At 54.1% G+C, this 19,414-nt stretch overlaps 1 protein-coding gene across 2 annotated transcripts; it reads left to right on the top strand.

Annotated features, from left to right (window-relative positions):
- The first annotated feature begins 2,808 nt into the window (after positions 1-2,808).
- On the top strand, positions 2,809-15,984 carry NECAP2 (NECAP endocytosis associated 2). Of its 2 annotated transcripts, none has more exons than XM_078452331.1 (8): positions 2,809-2,951; positions 5,503-5,603; positions 7,857-7,961; positions 8,050-8,131; positions 9,024-9,132; positions 11,122-11,299; positions 13,937-14,021; positions 14,772-15,984. In XM_078452331.1, exons 1-8 carry the CDS (start codon positions 2,860-2,862, stop codon positions 14,818-14,820), a joined length of 801 nt encoding a protein of 266 aa, XP_078308457.1. In that variant the 5' UTR covers positions 2,809-2,859; the 3' UTR covers positions 14,821-15,984. The 2 variants fall into 2 exon arrangements, with proteins under 2 accessions (XP_078308457.1, XP_078308456.1); XM_078452330.1 differs by having other exon boundaries at positions 13,934-14,021.
- The last annotated feature ends 3,430 nt before the right edge of the window (positions 15,985-19,414 follow it).

Below are 19,414 nucleotides of genomic sequence, written 5' to 3'. Positions count from 1 at the left end.
TGATGACAGACACTACCCTGAAGTTCAGCTCTTGAGACCTGGTCCTAGACGCTCTCCCAGCTGGAAGTCCTCTAACCCAACGAGTCCGGGGGCTTTGCTCCTTGGATACCCAATTCTCCCCTGTGTTGTTCAGTACATATTGATGCAAGGAGTCAGAGTGTGAAAGAGAAAACACAGTGGCCCATCCCCAAATTGCCACTTGGTTTTGGGATGTAGCCAACTGAAAACACACACACATTTACTCACCCATTCGCTGAGCACCTACTCTGTGCCAGAACTTGTGCTGCTAAATACAGGGTCCACAGGTGACAGGGACAGGATCCTTCAAGAGGCTCACAGTCTGGTGGCAGGGCAGTCATATAAACCGAATGGTGAGAATGTGAAGGGGTAAGATCGTCAGTGTGGGAGTGCACCCTCCCTGCCCCTCTTCATATCTCTCCCCTCCACCTTTGAAGGGAGTGCTGTCTTTGCCACTCCAGGACTTAAGGGAAATGAGAGACGGGATCAAAGAAGCGGGAGGAAGAAATCTCATTTTCTGGGTCATTTCTCAATTTCTTCTTTGTTGTGGAGAATCAGGGTAATGAGCAAAGTTGAAATTAGAGGGTAAATCAATTCACATAAAGAGAAAATAACTTCACACCCCCCAGGATGGCTGTGATCAAAGAAAGTGGTTGGTAAGGATAGGGGAAAATCGGACCCTTGTTCATTGCTGGTAGGAACATAAAATGGTGTAGCCACTATGGAAAACAGTTCAGTGGTTCCAGAGAAAGCTCAACATAAAATTACCATATGGGGGGCGCCTGGGTGGCTCGGTCGGTTAAGCGTCCGACTTCGGCTCAGGTCACGATCTCGCGGTCCGTGAGTTCGAGCCCCGCGTCGGGCTCTGTGCCGACAGCTCAGAGCCTGGAGCCTGTTTCAGATTCTGTGTCTCCCTCTCTCTGTGACCCTCCCCCGTTCATGCTCTGTCTCTCTCTGTCTCAAAAATAAACGTTAAAAAAAATTAAAAAAAAATTACCATATGGCCCAGCAAATCCACCTCCAGATATATATACTCAAGAGAATTGAAAACAAGGACTCAAACAAATCAGCATCATTCACAGTAGCCAAAAGGTGGAAACAACCCAAATGCCCATCAACAAATAAATGGATAAACAAACTGTGAAATATGCACACCATGGAGTATCATTCAGCCATCAACAGGAATGAAATTCTCATAGATGCTAGGACAGGAAGGAACCTTGAAAACATTATGCTGAGAAATAAACCAAGCACAAAGGCCTGATAACTGTATGATTCCACTTATATGAGGTATCTAGAATAGGCAAATTCACAGAGACAGAAAGAATAGAGGCCACCAGGGGTTGGGGGGAGCGGAGAAATGGGGTGTTATTGCTTAATGGGTACAGAGTTTCTGTTTGGGATGACGAAAAAGGTTCTGGAAATAGTGGTGATAGCTCTATGCAATACCGTGTATGTACTTAATTCCACTGAATTGCACACTTAAAGACGGTCAACATGGTAAAGTTCACTTTATGTATATTTTGCCACAATACGAAAGGTTTTTGTTGTTGTTTTTTAATTGATTGTTGGAGAGAGAGAGAGTGCGAGAGCATGGGGGAGGGACAGTGAGAAAGGGAGAGAATCCCAAGTAGACTGGGTGTCGTGGGCACAGAGTCCCACGCGGGGCTGGAACCCAGGAACCGTGAGACCATGACCTGAGCTGAAATCAAGAGTCGGACGCTCACCGAGTGAGCCACCCAGGCGTCCCTAAAAAAGCTCTTTTAAGAGGTTAGATTAATTCTATGATAAAGTACTTGTACAGAGTGAGTAAAAGGAGAGAGAGGGAGGAGAGGGGAGTTGGGGGCGGAGCAAAGCTTTGGTGGAGCAAAGCTCTCCGCATAGGACCTGGCAGGTTGTAAGCACTTACTACATAATTGTGGAAGAAATGAGAGAACGGTACAGGAGAAGGCGTTTGGAGAATTTGACTATGGTGGGACAATATGTATCCCGGTAACATTCTATGAGAAATTCGAACTAGGACTGGGGTTCTTTTTTTTTTTTTTAATGTTTACTTATTTATTTTGAGAAAGACAGAGAGAGGGAGCAAGTGGGGGAGGGGCAGAGAGAGAGAGAGGGAGAGAGAGAATCCTAAGCCGGCTCCATGCTGTCAGTGCAGAGCCCTACCTGGGGCTAGATCCCAGGAACCGTGAGATCACGACTTGAGCCGAAATCAAGAGTCGGAGCCTTAACCCGCCAAGCTACCCAGACACCCCTTTTTAAGGGGGGGATTGTTTTTTAATTACTTATGTTACTAAACTTCGCTCTTTGTTGAGTCTAGGCCACACTGGGCCTCGGGCGTGTGGTGGGTTAGAATACGGGTGGAGGGGTCAGGGCATCCCAAGCATCTCTCAAGGAGAAGTAGCCTCAGGGAATCATCTGGAGTCAGGGAGAAGGAAGGACACGCAGGAAGAGCAGAGGGAAGGGAGAGGCTTCAGGGTGAACCGTGTAGGTACATCCAGCCTGGAATCTCAGCCAGCTGGGCCCAGGTGTCAGATGGGGATGCCCCACAACCGGAGAGCAGATTGCAGCTGGGTCTGTACCCAAGTTGTTCGGCAGCCCATTCGGCCTTGCCGGAGCGGGAAGCCCCCCCGACCCAGGCTCTTGGACCTCATCGCTTCGGCTCTAGAATCCTTCGGCCGCACGTCTGGAGCCAGAGCGGCCAGCAGAGGGCGCGCGGGAGACAAACGGGCGGAGGACCGCAAGCCGCCGCTCTAGCCTGACCCGGGCCATAGAGTCGCGCCGCTTCCGGCCCCGCTGCTTGGGAAGGAGCCGGAAGTCCGGCGGGTTCCGGGCGTCGCGATGGAGGAGGGCGAGTACGAGTCGGTGCTCTGTGTCAAGCCGGAGGTCCACGTCTACCGCATCCCGCCGCGAGCCACCAACCGTGGTTACAGGTGACCGCTCGCCGCCGGCCCGGGCTAACCCCGACTTAACCCCTTCCCCGCCGGCCGACACGCCCACTGGGAAGCCGAGGACGGCCCCGGCGGGTGTAGGGGAGAGGCGGGAGGTAATGCCGCGGCTTCTCCCAGCTCGAGGCCAGAGCAGCAAGAGGGACCCAGACTTTGGGCCGTCTCAGTCCGACGCACGGGGCTCCCGGCGCGCGGAAGGCGTTAAAGCCGTGTCTAGCCTGTGGGCTGCCGGGTACCCTGAAAGCGGCTGGGAGTGGGGGTTTCACAAGACCTTTTCTTTCAGCGCCAACTGGCCTTGGAGGGAACCTTGAAAAGCCTGAAGGGGGAGGGGTCCTATCGCGGGCGGAAATCCCCAGGGGAAGGAAGGGAGCCGAGAACCGGCCAAAATGACCCGTCCGAGCCGGAAGCGGAGAGCCAAAGCCCGGGGACCCCTCCCCGCCCAGCCCCCTTCTCACGAACCTCAGACCCTGTCACAGCCTGTGGCGGTTGGGAGGAGCCCATCCGCGCGTCTCCGGTGATAAACAGGTGCTTGTAGCGTCAGGAAGGGAACGCAGGACAGTGGGGGTTGGAAGGAGACTTCCTTTCAAGGCATCCTTTTTTTGTACCGTTTTGTACCGTTGTTACCATGTTGGGTGCGTTGCCTGTGAAAAGAAGCAGAAGAAAAGATGTACCTGTTACAGACCGCCTGATCTGTGGCTATTTTGTGCCCCTGGGTTGGGGGTGGGGTCGCTCTTGAAGGCCGTGTTTGTCTAAGTTGTTTGGAGATACAGGATTGGCCTGCACCGCGAGAACGGTGGCGCGTCCGCCTCTCTGGCCTCTTGCTACTCTCCAGTTGTGTTAATGCGGACTCCTAGCTGATTTTCTAGAGAACAGATTCTTTTCTTGAACACCTGTTACATCCGTGATGTAACTTAAAAAGAGTATGAAAGCAACAATAGGAACGATGACAAAAACGTTCACTTTCTGTCATCGGACTGGAGGTGGGACACCAAACCGGGGATGGTCATCGACTGCGATCCCCGTAAGTAGGATGGGCTTTGTCCCTCCTGGTCCCCCAGAGAGTGAGTCTCCCAAGTGTCGGGGCTGGCTGGTGTGGCGTAGAGGAAACTGGCAGTCCCTGCATTTCATCCTCAGAGCTCTGCTGGGCTTGAATCTAAGGCCTGTGTTGCCCCATTAAGAGGAACCGAAACTGAGTCCACTGACTTGTGAATTGAGAGTCTGCATTTGTGTGGCCAGAAAACAACCTGTGTGCACGTTATGGTGTCGCTCAAAGGCCTGACTTCTGCTCAGGGACTTCCAAGAAAAGCCTCTTGGAAACACCCAAGGTTCTTGGTATTTGGGGGGTTTTACCAAACTGCTTCTTAGAAATAAAATGTGCAGTTACTGCCTTAAAAGTCCCCCAAGAAGGTCCGTGGTGTCCTGTGGTTCTTTCTGCCTAGGACACCTTTGAGATTGTATTTCTTGAACACCCATCCCCTTTTCTCACACGGATGGTCGCTCTCCTTTTCTCTTTCTCCTAATGATCGCTCCCTCTTTGCCTTTCTTTGAAGATCGTTTCAGTGGTCCCAAATGGTCACTCTGGCCCGTGCAGCCTGGCAGCGTCTTAAACGGCAGACCCAGTAGCTACTTCCTTTACAGAAAGAAAACTGGAGGGACGCCTGGGTGGCTCAGTCGGTTAAGCGCCTGCCTTCAGCTCAGGTCATGATCTCACAGTTCAGTTCGAGTCCCGCATCCAGATCTCTGCTGTCTGCGCGGAACCCACTTCAGACCCCCTGTCCCCTTCTCTCTCTGCCCCTCCCCTGCTGGCTTTCTCTCTCTCTCTATCTCCTTCTTCCCCCCCACCAAAATAAATAAACACTTAAAAAAAAAAGAAAGAAAATTGCAAAGTCCTACTTCAGAGAAGTTCTCTGTAGTCTAGAATTGGGGTGGGCAAAGTGCGACTCACTGTGTTTCCGAATGTCTCACAAGCTGAGAATGGTTTTTACATTTTTAAATAGTTGGAGAACATTTAAAGAAAAAAATATTTCTTAATTGAAAATTATATGAGGGGCGCCTGGGTGGCTCAGTCGGTTAAGCGTCCGACTTCAGCTCAGGTCCTGATCTCGCGGTTTGTGAGTTCGATCCCTGCGTTGGGCTCTGTGCTGACAGCTCGGAGCCTGGAGCCTGCGTCGGATTCTGTGTCTCCCTCGCTCTCTGCCCCTCCCCTGCACATGCTCTGTTTCTCTCTCTCTCAAAAATAAACATTAAAAAAATTATACGAGATTCAAATCTTTAGTGTCCATAAAGCTGCACTGAAATACAGTCGCAGTAGAAAACACTCAGTTAAAATACTTAAAGCACCAACATGCTCACGTAGCATCTGTGACCGCTTTCACGCTACCACGGCGGCGTGAGTAGTTGTGACAAAGATCGTATGGCCCTTTTCAACCTCTGGTCTAGAGCAAGCAGCCTGGGTGCCCTTTGCATTCCTGTCCCCAGCACTGGAGTGAGGGAGCAGGAGCCTCTAGCAGAGGCTCAATGGTTTTTGTCCCCTTAGGGCCGCGGAGTGGCAGCTGGACCAGCCATCATGGAGTGGCCGGCTGCGGATCACTGCAAAAGGGCAGGTGGCCTACATCAAGCTGGAGGACAGGACCTCAGGTAAAGGCAAGGGAGGCCCTCCTGGGGCTGAGATGCCGCACCTCCTACTCTGTCCAGGGACCGGCCCAGGCCGGTCCACTCACGGGTCACGGGAACCGATCCTGGAAATCAAAGGCCCGACTACCTTTAAACTGTCTCCATTTCCCTCCCCACCCTGGCCCCGGCCTTTAATTGCAGAAACCACTGTCTCCAGGTGTAAAAGGGAGTACCTGTCAAGCACCTGTTTTTCCTTAAGAAAATACTAATTTGGGAGCCCAAGGAGAGGAGAACTGCAGGTCGGTCCCAAGGAGGAAGCCCCAGGGTTTGCCTTGAAGACGGGCTGGGGGAAGACACACAGCCCTTGGCGGCTGAGCTCTCTGCTGCTTACTCAGGAATTCTGTGTATCGACTGAATGGTAGCTCCCCAGACTGACCACGCCTGTTAACCGAAAGAGCTGGAAAGTGGCCTGCTCAGCTCTTTTCTGGTGAAAGGACGAGCCAAGCTGGGCTGTGTCGGGGTCAGCTGGCAGATGTTACCTTAGGGGAAATCTGGAAGTCCTGTGCCCCTAGTGTCTCTGGGTGAGCTGTGGGGGGGGCATTGTGGCCTGAAATAGTCCCAGCCCCCAGGGCAGGGATCGGGCACAGCGCCTGCTCGGTCGGGTACCAGAACATTCGGTCATTTATTTTTCTAACATATAGAGATTGTTCTTTGTGGGGCAGGACAAAGTGTAAAGAGTCATAGGCAAAATGGGCTGCCTCTTTCAGAACTGTGTCACTTGTGTCTGAGCTCTGAGACCTTGCGCGAGCCATGTGGCCTCTAGTGCCTCGGCCTCCTTTTTGAAATGGGGGTCACCTTAGCTTCTGTTTTCACAAGGCTGTTGGAAATGTGAAGTGAGCACCTACTTAGCCAATTGCTTTGTGAACTGCAAGGTGATCCAAAGCGTCGATTTGTTCTGGAGCGTGGAGTTGACCGGTACTGGCAGCAGAGGAGGTTGAGAAGACAGCTGCCATGACTAGGCCAGAGAACTCTGGCTGTGCAGCGTGCTGGGGTGTCCCGGGTGACCTCCCAAGGGATGGCAACACCTGTTTCCTGGGAGCCTTGGGAGCTGACTTCAGGGTGACCGCTGAGTGTAACAGCGACTGCGTAGAGCTGAGCCTCACCTGTAGGAGCCACCCCAGCATGCTCTTGGCTTGGGGTCGCGCCCACTGGGTCCTGGTTGTCTCTCATTCTGCAGTCATTTTGGGCCAGGGTTTCTCAGCCTCCGTGCTAGTGACATTTGGGCCACGTGAGTGTTGTGGGCTGTTAAGTCAAATTTAAGGTATTTAGCAACATCCGTGGCCTCTGTCTACTAGATGCCAGTGGCACCGCCCCCCCCCCCCCCCCAAGTTGTGAACACCACAAATGACTGCACACGTTGCCACGTCTCCCCTGGGGGAAAGGTGAGCAAAATCACCCCTGGTTGAGAATCGCTGCTCTCGGCTGAAGGCACCCAGCTGAGTTCCAGAGGCCAGGGACCCAACTAGGGGGTCAGAGAAATTATCAAGAAGCTGCAGACTTCAGGGACACTGATTTCCGTTCACTTCAGCCTTGATGGCAGTCACCTCTGAACCAGCAGTCAGTTGTAAATCCTGGGTCGAGTACTGAACCTGTGAACGGAGGTCGGCACCTGTGGAGATGACGCAGGTCCAGAATGTCCCCAAAGGTGTGTGCTGTGCTGGGGCCTGGAGAGCCAGAGGGACAGGGGATGCATTTCACCAGGGCTCCTTTTAAGACCGGTGGCCCCTTTGTCCTGGCTGCTTCAGATCCTTCCGTGAGTGCCCAAACCCTCTTTCCCCTGGGTCCACCAGCCCGTCTGCAGTCCTGCCTCAGAAAGCTTGTGCTCTACCTGGGGGCTTGCCTGCTCCCGGGCCCTTGAGTGCAGACAAGTAACGTTACAGGTGAGGCGGGTAGGCTCTAGCCCGCTCCCGCGAGAATGGGCTTTAGGTTTTAAGAGAAGCCAGAAACCTGGATTATTTTACATGTAGTTTGATTTTGAAAAGTTTGGCAGTTAAGTTAAAAATGTTAAAACTGGGCCGTGTCTGACCTCCGAGCCCCCTCTGACTTAAACCTTTCCTTGCTTATGTTTCTTGTGTCTACCGGTCCCGTTAGAATAGACTGGATTTGAACTCGAGGGTAAGGTTTGCCTACCTGCCTTTTAGGGAAAAGGGCCCAGTGGTGGGATAGAAATGTCAGGCTGGAAGGGGGCTCGAGGCTCACCCTCCCTTGTGTTTCCAGGGGAGCTCTTTGCTCAGGCCCCGGTGGATCAGTTTCCTGGCACGGCCGTGGAGAGCGTGACGGATTCCAGCAGGTACTTCGTTATCCGCATCGAAGACGGAAACGGTGCGTGCGGGGCTTGGTAGTTCTTCCCACTGAGAAAGGTTTCCTCTGCCTCTGCATTAACTGGGATTAATCCCGCGTTGTCCCCCAGGGCGCCGGGCGTTTATTGGAATTGGCTTCGGGGACCGCGGTGACGCCTTTGACTTCAATGTCGCGTTGCAGGACCATTTCAAGTGAGTGGTTGCAGGACACACATGCTCACGCCTCCTCCCTTCTTTCCTGGACAGAAGGGTCCCCCAGCTTAGGATACCCCGGTGGTTGTGTGGGATTCGTCTCCTGGCGGCGCCTCGGGGGAACTCGCTGCTCCTGTGGGGCAGGCTGCCTTCTCTGCTTTCGAGTCGTCTCCTTTTCCCAGGGTCAGCCGGCCCAGCCTCTGGGATGCCATTCCTCTTCCCATACCAGGCACCAGAGGTGCCAGAGTCTGTGCAAGGCTCACGTGGCCTTGCTGAGCCGGTCCCCCCAGGTACGATAAGTGGCGCGATCCTCGGCCACCTACCAGATGTCCTGGGAGTCCTTTCTAAAGCTAGAAGACGGGACAGGAAGGACTGTGCCCCTGCCACCTGCAGACCCCCACCTCTGGCTGCTGGCACGTTGGAAAGAGTGCCGCCACTCACGTGGGCACCCCCGGCACTTCCCTGATGTGTCCCTGGGTGGCTGCTGGATGGGTATCAGATGGCGGGTGGGGGACCTTGGTGTTGCTCTCTACCGCCTGGGCATCTGTCTTGTCTCACCACCTACCTTAAGAGTCGTTGGGCGCGGCGTGTGGATACATAGTCTTAGTTCTCACGCCAAGTGCTGGGGAGGAAAGGGCCAGGTTCTCAGATTTCCTAAAGACAGGTGTCAGGACCGCCTTGTACATAAATGAGCTCACCGAATTTTCATAGCAGTCATTAAGACACACAGGATCGTCATCCCATTTTGCTGATGAGGTGACGGATGTGCGCGCGGCTGCTTATGTGACAAGAGTCAGGATTTGAATTCAGGTCCAAGTAGCAAGCCCACGTGTGCTCTTTCTGCAGGGCACCTGGTCTCATTGTCACCCTTTTCTTCCTGTTCTCTCCCCAGGTGGGTGAAACAGCAGTGTGAATTTGCAAAACAAGCCCAGAACCCCGACCTGGGCCCCAAGTTGGACCTAGGCTTCAAAGAGGGCCAGACCATCAAGCTCAACATCGCGGTGAGTCCCACCCTCACTTGGCTTTGTTGGCAGGCGCCCAAGCCCGGCCCAGAGCCCACCCCTCTTTTCCCATAATTCAGTTCCATCCGTTGAGCCCATACTTGTTGAGCAGCTGCCTTGTGCCAGGTACTGGGCCGTGGGTGAGCGAGAGGGCTCAGCTGTCGTGGAGCTCAGAGTTCAACGGAGATGGACGAGACAAACGGCGATCACAACCTGGCAGGGGAGGGGATGTGCTCAGTCCCATGAGCTCCTAGAGGAGGGGCACGCAGCCTAGAGCTTGGGGAAGCCAGGAAGGCTTTTTGGAAGAAGCCAGAGCCTTCTGCTCTGGGCAGAAGGGCGTTGAGGTGGATGCCGGGAGTCATGGGCAGCTCCTGCCAGTGGCGGTGTCCTGACACCCCGTGTCTTCGTCCTAAGCTGCCCGGCATCTGGGGGTGTCCCCTTGTTAGCTCCTGTTGAGAGTGGGAAAAGGTAGTGCTGGGCTGGGTGGCCAAGGCTTGGTCCTCACCCGGCTACAGGGAGGGGGGTTGGAGTGATTTGGGGGAACCAAGGACCAGATGGAAATGTTTTTTGAAGAAACTTTGTAACCCTAAAATAATGCTCTTCCTTTTTACTTACACTGTCTCTTTCTCCTCTTTTCTGCTTCATGATGGTGATGATTTGGGACCCTTGAAGTTGGCCAGCTGGCCCTTAAGAGAAAATACCGGTCATGTCCAGTGGACTGGTTGGGATGTGATTCCTCTCTTGCTGGGAGGGGACTAGCATTTAATGAGCATCAGCTGTGTGCCAGGTAGTGTTCTTAGGCACTTACATGACTCAAACATTCTCCCATTTTACAGACGAGGAAGTTGAGGCTTAGCGAGATTAAGGAACTTGCCCAGGTCATAGAGCTGGAAATAACCGGCACAGCTGGACTCTCAGCGAGGGCTGTGAGGCTCCTGACTTCAGGGCTATGGTTTTCGCATTGGATTAAGCTGCTGCTCCCCTTAGAAGGTGGGCACTGTGTCTTCATCCCTGTAACTAGCACTGGTTTCTGGCTCACGTTGGGACTCAGGTTTGGGGGATTTTTTAGGGTCTTACTGAAGTATGATATGCGCACAGAAAAGCACACACGTTATAAATGTAGAAGGCGGTGAATTTTTGAAAAGCAAACGTGCCCACCCAAACGAGCCCCAGATCAAGAAGCAGAGATTGTCGGCACTCCGGAAGCCCCTCCCCTGCCCCCGTCCACAGGCTAGAGGAACTACTGTCCTGACGTCGGACGCCCTAGATTTCGTTTGTGCCTTTTATGAATGAATCCTCTGCCTTGTGCTCTTGTGTGTGTAACCCCTTGGGCCATGTAGCATTTGTGGGAGCCTCCGTTCGGTGCACGTAACTTGTCTGTTGTCACTGTGGTGGCGTATCTCGTGATGGGAATGTGCCCCGGTGTTACCGTTCAACCGGAGTGCCTGCCGGTTTGGAGCTTTCACAAATGGTGCGGCTGTGAACGTCCGAGTGCACGTGAGAACGCATTCCTGGGAGGTCTGTCTCCGGGAGGGGAGTTGCTGGGTCATCCGTTGGCGTGCTCAGCTTTATAGATTCTTTGAAGCTGTCTTTGCAAGGAGTTTTCCCAGTTTATGCTTCCACCAGCAGTGTGGGAATGTTCCGGTCGTTCCCTATCCTTGTTGGTACTTGACAGCCTACATTTTGGCCGTTCTGGTGGGCGTGTGCTGGCACAGCACTAGGTTTGATTGGTGGTGTTGATTTGTATTTCTCTGATGATTAATGAAGCCAGTGCCGAGTGTTAAAATGAAATGTATTTGGGAATAGCTCCAGAATTGTGCCGCATGGAGTACTGTTCGTAACAGTGAGAGTGCTGGACAGCTCTTGACCGTCTTGTGGTTATACAGACATTTGGGGCTTGGGGGCCGCCGTGGCCCTCCCTGTGGGGTTTTCCAGTGGGAGTGGGACCCCAGCAGAGCTGACTGGCTTGCATTCCTCTCCTCTCTTTAGAACATGAAGAAGAAGGAAGGAGCAGCTGGGACTCCCCGAGCCCGGCCCGCCAGCACAGGGGGCTTGAGCCTGCTTCCCCCTCCTCCAGGGGGGAAAACCTCCACCCTGATCCCCCCTCCTGGGGAGCAGCTGTCTGCGGGGGGGTCCCTCGGCCAGACAGCAGTTGCTCCCAGTTCAGGTCAGTGCTCCGGAGTGCTTGTTGCTGAACCTGCCCTGTGGGTTCCTCTCCCCCGCCCCGGTGGCTGGGGCCCCGTGGCGTGTTCCCTCCTGCACTCACACTGGTCCATCATCCGGTACCTGTATGTGACAAACTAGAAGGTGATCCTGCCCAGACTGGGTAAGGGCTTCCTCTGTTCTCTGATGCCCACCACTAACCCCCTCGGTGCCTCTGTCTACCCCTGATGGGGCAGGGACTGAAACTTGTTCATGGCTGTGAAATCACCCACACGTGCGTTCTTGGCTCTCAGAGGCTGCTCAGTGTTTGTCGAGTGGGTGGGTGATGGAGACATGGTCTGCTCATGTCGACTACTCATATCTAGTAGGAGAGAGGAGTCATGGACGCAAAGACCAAATGTATGGGTCCACATACTACCAGCCAGCATGGTGTGGGGAGGCTTCACCCAAAAGGTGGAATTGAACTGGGCCTTTAAGGAAAGAGATTGGGGCAGGGGATGATGCTTGGCGTCACAGAGAGAGAAAGAATGTGAATGGGGCTCAGGTTTTTTTTTTTTTTCCCAATTAATTAATTTTGAGAGAGAGTACATGTGAGAGAATAGGGAAGGGGCAGGGAGGGGGGAGAGAGAATCCTAAGCAGGCTCCACATGTCAACACAGAGCCCAACACAGGGCTCCATCCCACGAACCGTGAGATCATGACCTGAGCTGAAATCAAGAGTCAGACACTCAACGGACTGAGCCACCCAGGTGCACCAAGGCTCAGATTTTTAAACATCTGGTGTATTTAAGGTTATGGATGTAGCATAAGTCTGCCAAGGTGAGTGGTGGGAAATAAAATTGGGGATTTAGTTTGGAGCATGCTCCTTGTAAGGCCCTCGGGGTGCTGGGAAACAGAGGTAACTCCCCCAGCACGCTATGCTGGGGCTTGTTCTAAGGTGTAAGGAACGGCTTTTGGAGACCCTGGGATTCCAGAGGTTCGTGCCTATTACCAGCCGCTGGTAATGCCGGGGAGCTAGCCCATTTCCTTGGCCTCCCCACCCTACCTGCCCAGCCTCGCTGGATGCTCCTGGCCTTCCCCAGGCTGGGTGATTGTCACCAGCCCACTTTCTCCATGCAGATCTCACCAGGTTCTGGCGGGGGGGCAGGATCTAGGCAGGAATCCTGCTTTTGTTCTCTCTTAGGGGTGTGGACGTTGGCTTCCCCGTCTGGAGGTCGGGCTTCCAACCTCAGCCCTGTGGGGGATTCCCAGCCCAGGAGTGGGCAGGAGTAGCAGTCAGTGAGCCCCCCCTGCCCCGACACCTGGAACTATCCTTTTAGCACCGTATAGGACCGCCTACCTTGGCATCACCAGGGACAAGGGCAGGAACGTCTATGTTCTTAGTGTTGTGTGCTCGCTGAGGTCTGAGAGCCAGTCTTAGGCCTTTCCTCAGTTGCTGGTGCGTTTTTAACAGCTGATACAGAATATGTATATGTGCCAGGCGGTGTGTCAGGTCCTGGGGATACTCCAAGTACAGCTGCTGCTCTCAAGGGCTGTGCTCTAATGTGCCAGACTGGCAATTAGCATGTCTCCAGATGAAATGGTGTCAGCACCCCACCCCCACCCCGGGTGGCTTAGTTGGTAAGTGTCTTGAGCTCAGCTCAGGTCCTGATCCCAGGGTCAGGGTCAAGCCCTGACTCGGGCTCCATGCTGGGTGTGGTGGAGCCCAAACAAAACAAAACACAGACCAGTTCTGTGAAGTCAGCACTGTTGTTGTCTCCCTTTGAGAGATAAGGGAACTGAGACGTGAGGAATGTGCGTGAAGTCACGCGGTTGGTCCCGGCCTATCTTCCCCCAGGGACTGTGATGGGGTTTGAAAGATAGTGCGCTTTAAAGCACTGCTTAAGCACTTGGCGAGCTGTAAAACTAAACACTTGAAGGCCCTGGTTTTATCTGATCTCCCAGCCCAGAGCAGATGAGACATAGCAGATTGGTGGGAAGGCAGAGGGTAGCAGGCTCAGGGCCTTCGGAAGGGGCGTTTAGCCCTGGGAGAGGTGCCAGACACGCACAGAAACAGCCCCTGCGGCGCCATTGTGCCCCCTCCCTGGATGAAAAGGTCCACACGGATAGCAGCTTCTGTGGCTTCTTCTAGAAGGCTCTCCCCAAACCCTAACCTGTTTGGGTCCCAGCACTTGCCACTTGTCCGGAGCATAACTTTTTCGTTCGGTTGATCCAGACACTGGACTGAGGGCTTTACAGGAAGACGGTCTTGCATCTGTGGTGGGCATTGTCCACTCAAGAAGCCAGGGCAGGAGATGGTAAATTTTAACCAGATGGCCAACGTCAGCCATTGGAAACAAGGTCAGCTTCACGTAGGGATGATCGGTGAGGTGTGATTCCTCCTCACCGGCACCCTCCCCTCCACCTCGTTCGTGGCTTTCCACTCTTCTCCAGGAGCCCTCAAGGCCTCATGAGCTGATGGCGGAAATGTGGCAGCTCGCTGGGTCCGGTTGCCCCAGAGCGGGTCTCCGTGTGTCTTTCTCAGGCACCTGGAGTCATGAGGCTGATTTCTCAGGGTCGCTGAGACCACCCAAAAGAGCGATCCCTGACGTGTGTCTCCTTTTCTTTTCTCCCTGCCCATCGGATGTGGGGACGTCAGTAGGAGGTGCCACCATGTCCTGGCCACAACCCAAGCCTGCCACCGCCGCCACCGCCGACATCTGGGGAGACTTTACCAAATCCACAGGGTGAGGAGGGTCACATTTTTGTGGTGGGACTGGGGCCGGGGCTGCTTCTCGAGAAACCTGGGATCGGCCCAGGTGCTTTTGTTGTGGTGTTCAGAGCAGCAGCTCTCGCTCGGAGATTCTCAGGGCGGCCGGAGGGCAGAGCCCCAAGTGCCTCCTTTGGGTGGCACACTTCTCTCCGTGAAGGCTTTTCGCTGCCTTCTACTGCTGGGCGACCTGGGGCTACCCTTTGCAACTCTCTCCGGTCCCGTCCTCACTAGGAGCTCCCCGTTCCTCCTCCGCTCCCGTCCTCATGGGACCTCCGAGGCAAGGTCTCTTGCCTTCTTCGCCTCGATAAAATTTCAAGCCTCGCCTTGGAGTCGAGGTGGAGAGATGCTCCAAACTTAAATGTATTCTGCGGACATTATACGGGCTGCAGGACAGGACTCGGCACGTGCTTTCTGTAAAGGACCAGACGGCAAGTAGTATCGACTCTGCAGACCTTATGGTCTCAGTTTTGCTTTTGTAGCTCAAGAGCAGCCATAGATGACGTGTCCGTGAATGTGCGTGGCTGTGCGGCAGTGACCTTTTATTTACAGAAACAGGCAGAGGACTAGATTTGGTCCCTGGGCTGTAGTTTGCTGACCCCTGCTCTAGAACATTCGGGGGCCAGCTTCCTGGAGCTCTTTCTGCCCAGAGAGAAGCCACATTTTATCGACTTTATATTTTCAAACATCTGAACTCTCCCACCCCTCCCTTTTTTCCCTTTTACAGGTCGACTTCCAGCCAGACTCAACCAGGCACAGGCTGGGTCCAGTTCTGATCTGAGCGCACCCCTCTTCTTCCTCGTACAACTTCTGGAAAGGAGCCGCCTCACCTGGGCCAAAGGAAGGAGGACGGAGCTCTCCGCGGCCAGCCTCTGTCTGGAGCATGACCCTCTCCTCCTCGTCTTGACGTTCTTAACAGACTGGCATGTTCGCAGTGAATTGGCACATGTCACACTTCCCTGGGATTCAGGTGTGCCACCAGAACGAGGAGGAGAAAAACTCCGGCATCCCCGTCTCTGTTCTCTTGACACGAGAGACTCCGAGACTGCTGCTTCCATCACAGTGACCCGTATTAAACACAAGCCCCCAAAGCAAAAGAAGGGGTTGCGTGTGCTGCCTGGACTCAGATCGGCCCTTCTCAGTGGTTACAAGTGTCACATGACCAGCGTCCAGAAGGAGGGCTTCGTGCACTCCCATCGGCTGGAGCCACTTGATTCCGGGTGCCTTCAGAGGGGGGACTCCTTCCTGATGACTGGCAGGTTTATAGGCTGCAGCTTGAACAGGCAATCAGGAGGGGAATCAGGAGTATTAACCGGCTTTTAAAACCTTCTTTAAGATTTGCTTTGCTAACGTGCTGATCTGCACTAACGCGCCCTTGCAAAAGGGACTCCTCCTGCAAAAGGCCCCGGCAGGGGCCTCTGAAAGCATTCCACGGCGTCGGCCGCAGGAACCGCGCTGAGCCTCAGAAAACGGTGTTCGTCCTGGCCAAGTGGCCTGGTTGCCGGGTCCTCCGGGCCCGGTAGGCAGTGCGGGGCTGAGGCAGGCTTCGCTGGAAGCCAGGCGGAAGAGTGTTTGAGCAGGAACGTTGGAGCTGTTCTCACGGAGGTGGGGGTTCGGCCTTCCTGTCCGCCGCCAGGTGGTTTCTGAAGTGCCTTGTCTGCAGACAACCTCTTAACTTTCTTTTCTCCTTCAGAGACTGTACATGACAGATAGAAGGGAGTTCTGCGTGAACTGGAACTCTAGGGTTGCCTGTAGTACCGGTCTGTAAGAAATGATTTTATCTGAGCACACCTCTAAATTTGCTTTTATCGACATACTTTACCTCTTAAGCGAAAGATCTGTTTTTTGGAGGGTCAAGACGATGAGATGAAAAAAGTGTTGGCCTTTTTGTGGGACCAGATTCCCTAAGATAAAGAAATAAATATTTTTGCGTCTGTCAACGTATGTCAAAGATGAACAGGTTTTCGGCAGCACGGCCACCAAACCATCCGGGATGCCACAGCTAGACTCACAGCCACCTCTCACCACTGGTCACGTGTCCAGATCAAAGTCTGATGTCAAGGTGTCAGATTAGCCACAATGAGAGAATTCGATCCTCTTGCCCTAAGGAAACCAGTAACTCCTCTCCCGTGCGCCTAGAGAGGCACAGTCTTTTTGCCATTCTGGGATGCTTGGGCTCCTTGCCTTGTAAGGTGGGAGGGGGGCCCCTGCCTCCCACCGAGACCTCACCGTGGAAGCATCTCCCGAGATGGTAAGGGTGTACGGGCACGCAGAGGCCAAAAAGAAAAGGCCACGGCACTTCCCGTGGCTGAGGATTTGGTAGGAAAGCTGCAGATTTTGTTGTTGTTGATGGAAAGAAACAGCTGCTCTGGCTAATAAACCAGGTAAGGGGGGGGACATAGAAAATTAGAATTGAGGGTCCTGTGCCCTTTGAGTAAGAGTAAGGAATTCGCGTCAAAGGAATCTCAGAACTTTGGGTCTCTCTTACGTCCCATCTGTTTTCTTCCGAAGCATCTGGTGGCTGGAAGGGAGGAAGCTTACACTTGAAAGAACCCTTGAGTTGGAAGTACCTCCCCTTGGAGGTGGGCGCTTGGGTTCTGGAGGTGGACCTTGGCTTTGGAGCTAGTCTCTCTCCTGGTTAGGTGTGTGACCGCGGGCTCCTTCCTTACCCCAGGTGTCACTCAGAGGAGACATAGAAGCATTAGGAGGCGCCCATCTCATAGTTTGGCCTTAATGACCTTTGCCGAGAATCCGATAACTTGCCCGGAACCATCACTCATAACGGGGGTGGCGAGGCCGCTGGCGAAGCAGCCATCAAGGATCTTACCTGAAAAACACCTTGACGGATCTGTGGCGGGTAGGGGTGGGGCGAGAAACAGTTTGGTGTTCTCCCATCACCTACTGGAATCCTGGCTGGAGAAAACCTGCTATGGGGCCAGGGTCCCCAGGAAAACCCGCAATACCAAACCAGGCATCTCTTCAATTAGACGCCTGACCAGGGCTTCCAAATTGGTTGGGGGTGGGGAACGTCAGGCCTGGGCTCTACTCTGCGGAGCTGGGGGATCCGAATGCCCGGACCCACAAAGGTGGCCCCCATGATTACCCCCACCGTGCGTGCACACCTCGCGTAATCCCCTCCTTTGACGTAGGCCAGACCCGTTTCTTCCAAGCAATACAATAAGGCAAAGGTGACGAGATGTTGCTTCCGTGATTAAGTCACAGAACATGACAGCATCTGACTTGGCTGAGATCCCCTCTCACTGGCTTTAGAGAAGCAAGTGGCCACGTGTGTGCTGCCCTCGTCAGAGGGTCGAAGACGCAAGGAACTGAGGGCAGCCCCTGGCTGGCAGCTAACAGGAGACCAGAACTCCTGGTCCGACAAGTCTGCAAGAAACAGAGCGCTTGGGGGCGCCTGGGTGGCGCAGTCGGTTGGGCGTCCGACTTCAGCCAGGTCACGATCTCGCAGTCCGTGAGTTCGAGCCCCACGTCAGGCTCTGGGCTGATGGCTCAGAGCCTGGAGCCTGTTTCCGATTCTGTGTCTCCCTCTCTCTCTGCCCCTCCCCCGTTCATGCTCTGTCTCTCTCTGTCCCAAAAATAAATAAATGTTGAAAAAAAAAAAAAAAAAAGAAACAGAGCGCTTGCCCAAACTACGTGAGCTAGGAATCTGGTCCTTCTCCAGTTGGTCATTTAGATGAGCACCAGCCCCGGCCAAACCTTGACTGCAGAGGACCCGGTGAAGCTGGGCTGAGACTCTGGACCCAGAGCAGCTGAGCCAGTAAATGTTTTAAGCTGTTAAATTTGTGGTAATCCTATCAATGCACCAATAGATAACTAATATAAGAAGTGAGCAAAGTGTGTTTGAAGTGGGAGTCTCGGGGGCGCCTGGGTGGCTCCGATTTCGGCTCAGGTCATGATCTCACAGGTTCTGAGTTCAAGCTCTGCATCAGGCTCTGTGCTGACAGCTCAGAGCCTGGAGTCTGCTTCAGATACTGTGTCTCCCTCTCTCTCTGCCCCTCCCCTGCTTGTGCTCGCTGGCTCGCTCTCTCTCTCTCAAAAATAGACATTAAAATAAATAACACACCTTAATAAGATACCCAGTGGATCCAATTAATCAGAACGCCTGTCCTCTACGCCTCCTGGTGAATGTGGTTTTGCTGACGGTGGTCAGAGTCCAACCCAGCCTAGCACCGGGATTTGGCAGGCATTTGGCCCTAGCAACCCTGGGGTGGTAATTCCAGTCAGTCACTTGTTTTGCAGTTACCTGAATTGCAGATTTAGAGCCCTCTGCAGTGAGCAGGTGAGGCCCTGGCACAATTCCCTTCTGGTGGCTGGTCTTGGGGTCACTGGGCTGAGCACCATCTAGGTATAGGGCCGGGAGAGTGGGCAGCAGCTCTGGGGATTCAAATGACCACGGGCTGGGCTGAACTGAGCAGAGTCCCTGGTTCGGCACAGAAGGGGACCCGGCCTCTTCACAGAGAGGGGAGCCAGAGGCCTCCTGCGGAGGCCGGGGTAAGTATGTGATTGCCCGCAGCAGGCTCCTGTGGGCTCTGGGGGTAAGAGGGTCAGGAGAGAGTCGCTGTGTTTGCTGTCCTTCCCAAAGTCTCACATGAGGTAGCGTGGTATAGGGGAAAGAACATGAGATTGAAAGGCACTGAACTCCCTGGTGCGTATCCTTGGGCAAGTGACTGTACCTCTCTGAGCGTCCCGTTTCTTTATCTGTAAAATAGAAACAACCCTAGGACCTGCTTTGCAGCCTAGATCCTGTTTCACAGACTGTTCAGGGGGGACTGAGGATGAAGTGAGAGAATCTAAGCGGAAGCAGGCAGCACAGTGTGGTATGCAGCCAGTGTAGGCTGCCTCCGGGGTGCAGGTACTGGTAACCAAGGCAGGCCTGGTGGAGGCGGCAACGGGCAGGTCGGCTGGAGGGAGGGGCAGGGATGGGGGCCTGAACCCAGACCCTGGTGCTTGAGGAGCACTCTGGACGGAGGGCTCTGCAGGGATGGGATCGGGAATGGACTGGTGAGTCCGTGAGCCTGTCAGGGCCTAGTAGGAACCCAGCAAGTCTGGGGAGTCCAGACAGGGTGACAGAGATCTGTACCATCCTGGGGCACCTGGGGCCAGCTGTGCTTACTGGCGGAGGTCAGCCACCCCTTCTTGGGAAATTGTGCCCTTCTCCCAATTTTGCAGCTCCTCCTCCCCTTCCCCAGACTCTGGGGATTGACCCAAACCTTTCTTGACCAATAGCTCTCAGCCTTGGCCCAGGTTATGGCCTTTTCCCACCCCCCACCCCCCCCACCCCAGTTTTCATTTATTTTGGAGATGGGGGAGAGGCAGAGAGCGAGAATCCCAAGCAGGCTCCACACTGTCAGC

This window comes from Panthera onca, chromosome C1, assembly GCF_046562875.1.
Source record: "Panthera onca isolate mPanOnc1 chromosome C1, mPanOnc1 haplotype 2, whole genome shotgun sequence".
NCBI lineage: Eukaryota > Metazoa > Chordata > Mammalia > Carnivora > Felidae > Panthera > Panthera onca.
The sequence above is the reverse complement of the archived record's forward strand: the minus strand, read 5'-3'. Positions and strand labels throughout refer to the sequence as shown.